Source organism: Lepisma saccharinum, chromosome 10 (genome assembly GCF_977018435.1).
Source record: "Lepisma saccharinum chromosome 10, izLepSacc3.1, whole genome shotgun sequence".
In the NCBI taxonomy this organism is placed as follows: Eukaryota; Metazoa; Arthropoda; class Insecta; order Zygentoma; family Lepismatidae; genus Lepisma; species Lepisma saccharinum.
In genome coordinates, this window is record NC_139238.1 from 52905959 (window position 1) to 52918245 (window position 12287).

At 34.0% G+C, this 12287-nt stretch overlaps 1 protein-coding gene across 1 annotated transcript in view; it reads left to right on the forward strand.

Moving 5' to 3' along the window:
* Nucleotides 1-9692: 9692 nt before the first annotated feature.
* The window catches only part of LOC145994356 (uncharacterized), a 39978-nt gene continuing 37383 nt past the window's right edge, over nucleotides 9693-12287 (forward strand). The window contains exon 1 of the mRNA XM_083130472.1: nucleotides 9693-9910. Within this exon, the coding sequence (XP_082986598.1) occupies nucleotides 9801-9910 (110 nt within the window). The 5' untranslated portion in view covers nucleotides 9693-9800. The remainder of the gene's footprint in view (nucleotides 9911-12287) is intronic.

The window sequence follows — 12287 nt, forward strand, 5'->3', positions numbered from 1 at the left end:
GGTTCCTCGCAGGTAGTAGAGTCTGCTTGAACTCTAGACCTGTTCCAGGCAGGGACATTCCTTGTTGAGTTCCCACCTGAAAGCAACCACCTTGGACTCAATATTAGGAGTAGACGATATCGGAAATTTGATATCGCCAAATATTGCCAAGATATTATCGTCACAGACAATACGATAAGATATTTTTCCGTATCGTGATATCGGCGATATATAGCTTCCAAGATATATATCGCCAAATACTGTGACGATATCGCTGACACGATATATATCGCCAAATATCGTGACGACATATCGCCAACACGATATATATCAACAACACGATATATATCGCCAAAATATCGTGATAATATATCGTCTAGTTGATCGGTTCTTGAACTTTTCTAGACCGTGGCCCACTTCAGAGATCACTAGCCTTCCTAGACCCCTAAGAATTGACTCAGAGTTTAAAGCCCGCAATTAAAGAGTAAATGCTCTTGTCTTAGTTTCTTTCCGAACCTTTGTGGAACACTGGGAGGGTTTCGCGGACCCCCGGGGGGCCGCGGACCACAGTTGAATAACTGGGCGATATTTCTTTAATATCGCAATATTTTGTCTGCACAATAAATCGTCTAACACTACTCAAAACGAGCCAGACACCCTACTTACCTGACCACTGCGGGTCTCAGTAAGGTCTAGTTAGATACCCTAAAACAATATGACGAGACAAATTTACTATATAATGCATTCAATGCATTCCTCTTCTTTATTGCAGAAACAATGAACATGTCCTTCTAAATGAAACATTACTGTACGAGGGTCACTATTTATATTTTGAGCCTAACAATGAAAAAACAGGAATTTGGCATTGAAAACTGCTTTATTGTTTTTCGAAGTATTCTCCTTTATGGTGTAACATTCCAAATATTATATATTCAATTGATTGTCACATGACGATCTTGCAGTATTAGGTTTTGCACAGCATCAATGTTTTCTTGAACAACAACTGATTTTGGACGACCTTCGCGAATCTCGTCGGTGAGCGAATGGCGGCCACGATTAAATTCGTTATACCAGCGTTTCACAGTGGCAAAGGATGGGGCTTCATCGCCAAATGTGGAAGTAAGTTGATCGATGCACTCTTGTCTTGATAATCCACGTCAAAAATCGTAAAAAAACATCGCACGAAAATGTTCACGAGTTAATTCCATTTTATTGTTGTCGCGCAATCTCCAAGGCAATATAAACAACACAAATCAAGCTATTGACAAAACATTTGAAGTACGTTATGGTCAATAATGCCAGACGATTCCGTGCAAACGTCAAATCGCGCCTAACTTCAATCAGTGTTGCCAAGGCTCAAAATATAAATAGTGGCCCTCATAGAAATACAGAACAGCGTTTGCCAACTTCAGCTTCAATCCACATTCTTATTAAAAATTAACGGTGGAGGCACATAATGGTTCGGATCCCACTTTAAACTGTAGGTCCAGTCCCGGTTAGCCTTACTGTGCATAAAGTGGACTTAATCACCAACTCAATCAATCAATGAATCGTTAAAAATTTATATACAACTAATAATAGAAGTAAAGGAAAAAGAAAAGAGTAGTCTAATGAGCAACTTCAAGCAATCATTAACTAATAAGTTTCCAGCATTACTTGCTAAAGTGACGCATTGCATTAAGGATCTATCGAATATAGTTTATCACGAATACTCCATCTGAAAAATATATTCTGGTTAGAATAATCTAAGCAAAACTTCTTCTCACAACGGTGTTAACATAAAAATGGTATCCACTGCTTCATTGATCCATTCCAGTATTCGACCATTTGTATATGTATTTATCATGGGCACCCGCAAGGGGGAGGGAAGGGGGGTGCAGTTGCCTACCTGAGATTTCTGGAAAGAGTTAATGTAATTCGAATGGTGAAATTATAGCGATATTTTGTAACCAAAAAGTATTGTTTTCTGTGACGTACGAGTACATTACATCAACTATGATTATTATTTGAAGTAGGCTTATATTTAAGCTTACAGTCTGTTTTACACTGAAGAAACAGTATACAGTTATACAAATTGTATATATATATATATATACAGAATATGCAAATTACAAATATATGATATTAAAAATAAACATAAGATAGAAATGTATGTAAAGTTTAAGCAGTTCTTCAATGTGAAGGCAATGAGATAAGGCGTCAGTTTTCGTAGATTAATTTCCTAATTTGTCGTTTAATTTTTACCAAATCTCTCTCTGCAAAGTATAAGCAGTTGGATAATATACGTTACTAGAGATAATAACTTTGTTGCTTAGTAAATATTTGTTCGTGTGAATTGCCTGCTGATTTTTTTTTGTAGGAATGAACGTCCAACAAAATTACAAGAGAACGTTTTCACCAACGGTGTAGTGGGACCAGAAACAAGTGAACTTTCGGTTTGAAGACTTCGCACCTTACCCTCCATCAAGGGGATACACCCATGGGCGTACAGAGGATATTTTTATCAGGTGGTGGTGAACTTGTGAACTTGGAAGATGCATAGGTGGCTACAAAATTCGTCCTCTCTATCTCTATGTGTGTGTGTGTGTGTACATTATATATATATATATATATATATATATATATATATATATATATACAGGGTGAGTCACCTAAAATTACCACCGGAAATATTTCGTGAACATTAATAAATATTGAAAAACTCTTTTCGCAGATATAAAGGTATAAGAAAGGCTCATGAAATTAGTGGACACAATACGTTCAACTACGTAAGGAAATATGGTTTTCAACACAAACTTAGTTTTTTAAATGGAATTTAAAAATTTGCTAATTTGAAAGTACGGAAAAATTCATTTAGAATGGCGTTTGTTCCATTTTAATACGTCAAATAGTTCTCAAATAATTTAACCTGAAGTTCACGCTTGAAACAAACCTTCTCACAAGTTGATTCTTACGTCTTAACATACGTACATATCCCCTTTTAACGCCATTCGTGTATTGTTACTCTTCTGCATGCTATGCGATGTGCTTAGGAAGTTTGTTACGTTCCAACAACTGCAGGTTACAATAAAATATGTAGTTTGTACATAAGTAAGTTTTGAAAAATTATGTAAAATATCCCGAAACATTTTTCTGAGTTAACAAATATTTGTTAATTAAAAGTATAAATTTTAAACATTCCGCCATCAGTTACATACATAAATGTTAGTATATTAACATCTTTCTAATTTTTTATTGTTGCTCATTAATTTACGTCATAATATTTAGTACATCGGAACAATAAACTCCTCTCCTATGGTCATGACAAATCTTTAGGTTTTCAAGTTTTAAACTTTGCACCTTGTACATTTTCTTTTTCAATTTGATTTATCAAATAATGCAAGGGCGTAACAAAGTACACTAATTAACAAGACTTTTGTGATAGTGTACGTACGACAGAACTGCTGCTGAGAAAATAGTATTTTCAAACTCTGAAAAGGCCGGGACGATACTTATTTATGGCGAGTGTAAGAAAAATCTAGCACAAGCGTGCACGCTGTGTGCGCGACGGCTTTTGCGCTCGGCTTTGACGACAGGCATAGTGCAGGATGCACCTTCACGCTAAACTTCAGGTTACAACTTCTTGAGAACTACTTGACGAAATACAATGTAACAATCGCCATTCTTAATGATTTTTCCGTACTTTTAAAAGAGCTGAAAACAAAATGTGGTTTCCATAAAAAATAACTAAGTTTGTGTTGAAAATCATACTTCCTTGCGTATAAGTTGAACGTATTGTGTCCACTAATTTCATACCTATATATCTGCGAAAACAGTTGCTGAATATTTATTGTTGTTCATTAAATATTTGCGGTGGTAATTCTAGGTGACTCACCCGGTATATACGTATATATATATATATATATATATATATATATATATATATATATATATATATATATATATATACAGGGTGTCTCAAAAGTAATAGCGCAAACTGACACAGTTGAAAGTACACGATAGTAGAAGGAAAAAAGTCTCAGTAAACATACATCCATATATAGATACATACATGCATACATACGAACATACATACATGCATCCATCCATACATACATACATATATCTGTGAAAGGACTTTGATGAAATATGATTATTACATATGAGTGTTGTCTAAAATGTCATTTTTGAGCAACATGCATTTTTCAATAACGTATATCTCAGGAACGAATAAAGATACAGAAGCGTTCTTGAGCTCGTTATAAAGATGAAAGATAGTAGCATATTATGAGATGATCAAATGCTGAAACTTAGTATAACTTCAAATAATCTTGTTCTGCAATGTTTAAATTATAATTTTCACGAGGGAAAACCTCATTTCTGCCATTCTTCAAATACACATTTTTAACTTTGCAATTATCAAACTGGCTGCTAACCTTTTCCTGATTGTCATCTCTCCCTGTCTGAAACAACACATCTACAAACTCTGGCATGTCGTATTGTAAAGATTGAATCTGATTAGTAATATAAAATTTTAAAAATTTACCCTCCACAGGCTTCTGAATGCATTGATAAGTATAAAATTGAATCGGAATTTGAAGATTTTTCAAAATGTTGGCTTTGTATTTGAGAGCATAATTCGATTCATATTCAACTAAAGGCATTTGTAACTCCATAGACTGGATCACACATTTTGCAGCTTCGAGTAAACTAGCCTCATTAGCTGTTCCATATGCATTTAAAGTTTTGTATCTCATGATGGCATTATGATCATTGGGTGCTCTCCGAAATATGACACTCAAACCACCTTTCCACATAATTTCTTTATAATCAGAGAAAAATCCAAATAGCAATCTCATGGGGAACAGTACTGTGTGATTTTTTGAATGAATTTTTGTTCCAGCTTCAAACCCACCAACTTTATAATATGCACTCTCTGATTTGAACAGTTTCAATGTCCCCACTGTAGTGGATGTAATTCCAGGGCAATCAATCCTGTCAATCACTTTACCATGCTTCCTAATTTCAATTTGAGAGAATAAGAATGGAACAAAATGATCTATAAGTTTTACATTAGCAGTAGCTGGATATTCTTCACCATTACTTTGTTTTACAATATCAAATTTTATATACATATCTGATCTATGTGGATGAATGAACCCATCCCCCACCATGATGTGATACTTTATCTCTTTGTTGGGCTGCTTCAAATTTGCAAATGTCCTCCTGTTTGGTGGGAAGGACTGTAATTCATAACTCTCGATATTTTCCATCTTGGTATTTATTTATATATTTTAAATATTAATTTCTATTATTGCAGTGCTATTAGCAACAGCAAAATCTATGATTTCATTTTTCTCATTCGTAATTGTTATCTCTATGTAATTAACTTTATCAATAGAAACAGGGAAATAGACTGGTGGGTTTGGGGAATAGAAGATGGGTTCCATAAATTCGGAATTTGGTTTAAATGTAGCAATGATACCTGTTTCTTTGTGACTACCAATCGAATTTTCTTCTGCTTTGATAATCATACCTTTGGCAATGTTGCAGTGAATATTCAATGTCTCTATAGCTAAGAATTTTGGTATAAATTTACCTATGTGCCTAACACCTGGTTTTAATATACTATTGTTCTCGAATCCTAGAAGTTCCCCCATGGTAGATAAGTCCACTGATTCATTGGTAGACACAATTTCCACTCTGTGTGTTACAGAATTTTGAGATAGCAATACAGTGTTTGGAAGTTCAGATTGTAAAGTAGATAAATTATACTGTCCGGGAGGAATAATATTTTTTTCATTACCTACTAATATAGTATTGTTGAAGTTAGTTACATTCGCAATCAGATACATACTGTATAAGGCTCTCAGAGCTATGGAAGATGTAATTTCAAGACCGAAGTCTCGCTGGAGAGATTAAAAATTCCTATATTTAATATATAATACAGCTTTTTGAAAATCTTTTAATTTGATGTTTGGTATTTTTTTTTAATATTCTGAGCATCGTAATGCAAACATGGCCACATATAATTTGATCGAAATCTTGAATACTATCGTCGTTGTAATAAACCTTAAAATATTTTAAGTAACGAATTAATTCTGTAGGGGGTACCCCTCCGAAAGAATCGAAAATAAAAGCATTGTTATTTTGTTTACAATAGCATATCCAGTGGGTACCAATGTTTTCGGACTTATCCAATTTGACCACACCAAATTCTCGAGAGAAAGGGGGATTACCTTTAGGGAGAGAATCAGACATGAAAACCCCCCTCAAGTGTTTAATTTTAAATATTTTAACTAAAGATTCAATATCTGGGCTCGTGAGCGTTTCTTCTTTTTTAATTTTCTAAGTGCTCTGGACTTCACACCACTGCCTAATTTTCTTTCCATGGCAAGATTATGACGCTTCTGCTCTTCTAGTTCTGCCTTATTCTTTTTTGAATCAATTACAGTTTTGGCTATAGCAGCACAGCCCCCGGCTAAGCTCCCAACTGCCCCCAAAGCTGCCAGGATAGCTGGAATGCTGAATATGAATCCACCACGATTTTTTTTACTTGTATTTTGCAATCTTTTTAATTGTGGCGTACTGAGTAATAATTTCATTCCATTTCCTTTGGCTATACATTGTCTCTTCCTTTCTTGTTGTTTTTTTAGTTAAAATCGAATTAAGTTTTAAATTTTTAAGATTGTGATATGGTATTTGGTACACAACTCCTTTTGATTCCATGTTGTTGTTATTATTTATTATTATTTTTCAAGGTATTTATATTATATATTTATTTATATTACAAAATCCACCCTAATTTTTGTTTTGTATTCATAGCAATAGTTGTACCCAATGTTGTTCTTCTTTCACCAAAAGAAGCATCTCTCCTTGTTAATCTTCCAAATACTGCATCTTCTAATTTTAGATTAGCCACATGACGATCATCCAGATCTTTGTGTGTGTAGTATGCAATGCCATGTTCTTTACAAGCTGCATCGAGAGAATTCATTTATGAGATTTTTATTTTGTTCTGTCACACCCTTAATCTCTTTATCAAGACCACTGATCGCATCGATAATGGGTTGGTCTTGACGTTTGTGTTGATCGTAAAAACCTCGACTCTCTGATTCCCAACCTTTAAAACGTTTGGACAAGTACTCAATTTTGTGTTTTGTCATATTTATTTTTTGATTAATGGTTATTTTATATCGTTTCAACGTTCAGGAAGTCGTTGATTTTATTTCTGAATTTACCATTGTTAGGTTTACGAGTCATATCGATGGTGACAAATCCAAAATCGTCGCTGTTCCAACAAGATGAACAGAATTTTGAAAATTCGTTGTAATTTAAGTCTCCTCCCACATAATCATGGTATACATGTTTTAAATTAGTATGATCTTGACGAAACAAACAGATTAAGTTTGTATTATCTCGTAGTATTTGTTTGGGAATTTTGGAATAAGTTTGAGCTAAATAAAAGCAGTCTATTTCTTTGTGACGACCCTGTGTAAAACAAATTCTAATTTCATTCTGATTTTCCAGAATGACATCATCAAACACCACAACAGAAATTTTCAAACATTGGTCGAGAGGGTTTATTGTTGATGCAAATGTAGCTATGCCCAGTCCCTCGTACAGCTTCATAAGTTGTTGGTATTTCGGTTGTTCTAAACTCTTTGAGAATACATACAAGTGTCTATTTTTTCAATCTAGCCAATTGGGGCAAGCAAGAAATTATCAACCAGCAAAGTGGTTTTTCCACAACCGGATGGGCCTGCAATGAAGAATCTTATGTCAGGTAAAAGCTCTACATTTTTTTTATTAGTTTCCACTACATCTGGTAAACGCTGTACCACATTCCATGTTGGTGTCAAAGAATCACCTGGTTTGCTTCTATCCAAATTTTGTCTGGCAGACCTAACCATTTCACATACAATTTATTATTTTTCTTCTTCAATATTTTTTCGATTAAATATGTATCTCGATATTTTGTTTTACTGAGTTACTCTTCATAGAATCTCCCTTTCAATATTTTGTTATGATTATCTTTATTATATATGTATTTCTATTCCCTGGTAAAACTTGAACTACAATAAATAACTCTGTACTCCAATTTTTAGTGAATCCCTTCTCAAATAACTGTTTATATTTACTGACCTTCACCTGATCCCCTATTTTAAACTTTGGCTTCTTGGTAGTGTATGTATATTTTTGACAATAAACAGTATAAATCAATCGTTGCTCATCAGACTTGGTTACCTCAGCAGGTTTCATGTGAATAGTACTGTGTACTGTGTTGTTATAATTATGAACTAGCTCGGGTAAAATTTGCACCCACTTATAATTGCCCTGTAGAGTAAATTGTCTCCACATGCGATTTTTTAATGTCCTTTTGAATCGTTCCACTATACTAGCTTTCAGATCACTGTATGTAGAATAATGTTTAACATTGTGTTGTTGCATTAACTTAGCAAAGCATCCCCAGCACTAGGATTTTTTGCATAGGCACTTAATATGCTGTCTTTCACTACACCCCTCGTCCACGTTTTCATGCTACATTTTTAAAATTTGAATTATATTAAGTTTTTCGAGATACGTATCTCGGTGGGGGTTAGGGGCCATAAGTGCCCGTTTTCGGGCGCTCTTGTGTAGAGCAATGAATAACCTTAGCCAAGAAGAGTAAAAGTAGATTCAACACGAATATGCAACAAGATTTTCAATTTCTGGATTTTGACACAAGCTCAAAAGACAAACCTCGCGTTGGGTGGGTGTCAGATATATGGGGAGTTTATGAACGGTTGTAGAAGAGTAAAGTTGTTCTCAAGAAGATTAGTTCTTCTGATAAATACTTCTAAAATTTTTGCATTCCTCAACTTTAGAGTAGGACTAACATGAAATAATTAGGCCTAACATGCTCTTTAGGAAAAGGGAGGGGGCTAAACTGAACTCCTTGGGATGTCCCGTTTTGGGGTGAAAACATTATGGTCACTCTAGATTGGAGGGATTCCTCCCCGTCTTGAACCAACAAATCTCTGGTTATGAATAAACATCTCATCCAGGGATCATTATTTTTAACCCATTTGTAAACTTTAGCGGGGCGAATACAGTTTCTATCAAAATAGTAGACTAGAGTCTGAACTTGAATACAACGCCAAAGTATTTTCAATTCAATTTGAACTTTATAGTTTGTAAAGTACTAGTAGTAGTAGCAGGAACATCATCAACAACAATAATAATAATAAAAGTAATAATAGCAATAATAATAATAATAATAATAAGTATCTATTAGTCTGCCCCCAGAGAAAAAAACCTGCGGGCGCCCTTGGTATTATGTAATATTATGTCATTTCGTGGAGCCATGGTACTGATTTTCAAACCATTATTGAATTATCAGTCGTGAAGTGTTAAACCACATATCTAATCTATCTTTGCTTAAATCCACAGTAGCATGGAACTACACCTAAGTTCGAAACATGAGATAAGAGATAACTGAAATCAGATAACATTGTTCTATGATTTCTGTGATATCAAATCAAGTTTCCTTAATGTATTTTTTAATAATCCTAGCATAAATACTAGTAGATTGAAACACTTTGATTGTCTGGTAAGAAGGTTCTAACACAAGTCTTCTGGCTTTCTATATAACTTTGGAATTTATCATGAAGAAATAGTAATAACCTACTTCTTTGTTACTTCATATTTTGCTGTAAACGTTCAGGAGTACTATTCTCAAAGGAGATATTTTTATCAACACAACGCATGTTCAGCATAGTCGTGTACATAACAGTGTTGTTTTGGAGTTCCAAATAATACTAATATAGTTTTTCATTTCTTGGATTTTAGACGCGAGCAAAATGGCAAATATTACCTTTAGGCTTGGCGTTCTAATATTGTTGGCAGCATGTGGCAGCAGCTTAGATTATGGTTGTGATACGTATGAATATTCTGGACACGGGATCGTAAGGTCAGTATGTGAATTACTAATCTAGACTTGAATACATATAAAAATCAAAATAATATTGATATATTGAAAAGTTGTATTGTCAACTATAACATGCGAAGTCCCATGTTCTAGTACTTAAACAAATATCCACTTGTTAACTATTATGAGACTGAGAAATTGCTCTGAATTCGACTCTTCGTCCACCTCTGACCATATCATAGCTACAGTTCCTTACTTTTAAACCCAATTTAGACTTCTTTCGAGGAATCTGTACTATTCATAATTTGGAAAGATAGTTAATCCAAAGAATTTTGGTTTTCATGTATCTATTTGTAAAAATGGATATTTCCAAAAGTATGGACTCAAAATAAAAATATTTTATTATTGTATAAATTGTAATGAATACATTTTATTCTTATGCACTAATTTGGGCTCTTATGAAAAATGTGATAAAAGATAGATATTTATTTAGTAAATTGAATAGGCATATTGTAATAAATCCAATTTCATTATAACGATCAAAGTTATGAACACCTTTAAAGTTATTTATTGGGATAACTTTGAGATGTAGTATAAGACCTATTCAAGGCTTAAGGCCGGGTTGACCTATTCAAAATCTTACTATTTTAAACGGCTTAATATATAATGCAATTTGCACTGACTTTATTTTATTTATAATTATTTAACTACCATAAACTACCCTTTACTAGGTGAAGCGCACAGTCGTTCGGATCTCACTTTAAACTGTAGTGACCCTCTAGTGAAACATCTCTGCGTTTGGTTTCATACATACAGGATAGATTTTAAGCGCTTATAATGCAAAAACTAAACCCTTTCGAGATAATGTTTATGACCGGGAAAGTTACCTGCTTTCATGATATGTATCAGAATGCAACCGTTGTTCAACTTGTTTTGCAACACCCTGGATATATTTTTCCTTAAATTTAAGAAACTTGTACATCGTGCAACATATTCGTCAAAGTTGTTTCTGTTGTGCTCAAATAGAGACTTCACAGTGACACTGACTTCTAAGGAAGACTAGCTACGAGAGAAAAATGCATAGGACTATAATTCACTAACGTTTAGAAGTGTAATATGAGAAATATTTTGAATATAAGAGAGGCGTCAAATGTAAATTCATGACAGTTGTCATTTCATTAAATGATACGGAACTCTAAGGATAGTAAATACAAAATTTATTTGACGATGAATTTCCAACAATGGAGAATAATGCGTTCAGAGGCAAGCAAGAAGGGCATATGCAGTCTTAGTTATTTTACAAATATTAATTTTCCTTTCACTTTTAGAACAAAAGCAATCGTAGCTTATTATTTGCTCTAGTACGTAGTTAGTAGACACATGATTGGTTGGATTGATTTGATGTTTAAGTCTAATTTATGCACAGTAAAGCTAATCGGGACTGGACCTACAGTTTAAAGTGGGATCCGAACCACTTGTGCCTCCACCGGGTATCGAACCCGGGACCCTTTAATTACAAGGCGATGGCGCTACCACTACGCTTAGTAGACACATGTATGAATAACAAACTCTAACTCTACAAAATAATCTACCAACGTTATGCATTTTTGAAAAGTTTATGAATTTGATAAACTTGTATTTGCAATGTCTTTTTCATTATTCTTCCATTCGTAAATAATTAGCAAACGCACTTCACGATTGAGTGAAATTTTTACATTTTGCCCTAGTTTTCTCTTTAACTCACATTGAATCTGTACCGGATACATAGAACGTTCACTAAGGAAGAGCTTTAGATCATAAAACGAGCAACCAAATAAAATGAATTTAGAGATAGAGAGAAACGAATTGGATGCTGTTTCATTCATAATGGGATGTACATGTAATAACTGAGATTCAGACGTTTATAACATCCTGGAGGAAAAAAAAACTTTCTCTATCTTTCCAATAATTGGAATGTATTCACTGTGCTATAACTATGAATACATATTTGCAGTTTTCATTTCCTGAATACTTGTGCCTCCTTACTGCTTAAGCTATAATTTCATGATTATCTTTATCCAAATTTGTTGAGCCAATATTCCCATCTTTATGTTTTTCCATAAATTATTGACCATTTCCTTTAAGTATTCAAGTTGTTTTGGAGTGGTGTAAATTAATTTTAAGTCATCCAAATCTAGAACATAGACAACCCAAATTCCATTCTGACTATATTGCAGTTTCACTACGTACATTGTGTCAGTTTATTCAACAAATTTGAAGAAGTTTATGGCGATCGAAGAGACTTTCTTCGTTAAAAAAATGGGGGAACCCAGAAGTAAGCGCGCCTCCTCCCGCATACGTTCAAGGGTATGCGCTTAGGCGCTTAGTGTCCTGGTATCTTTAAATAAACCAAGACGTCAGTTTCCTGAATTTAAGAGGT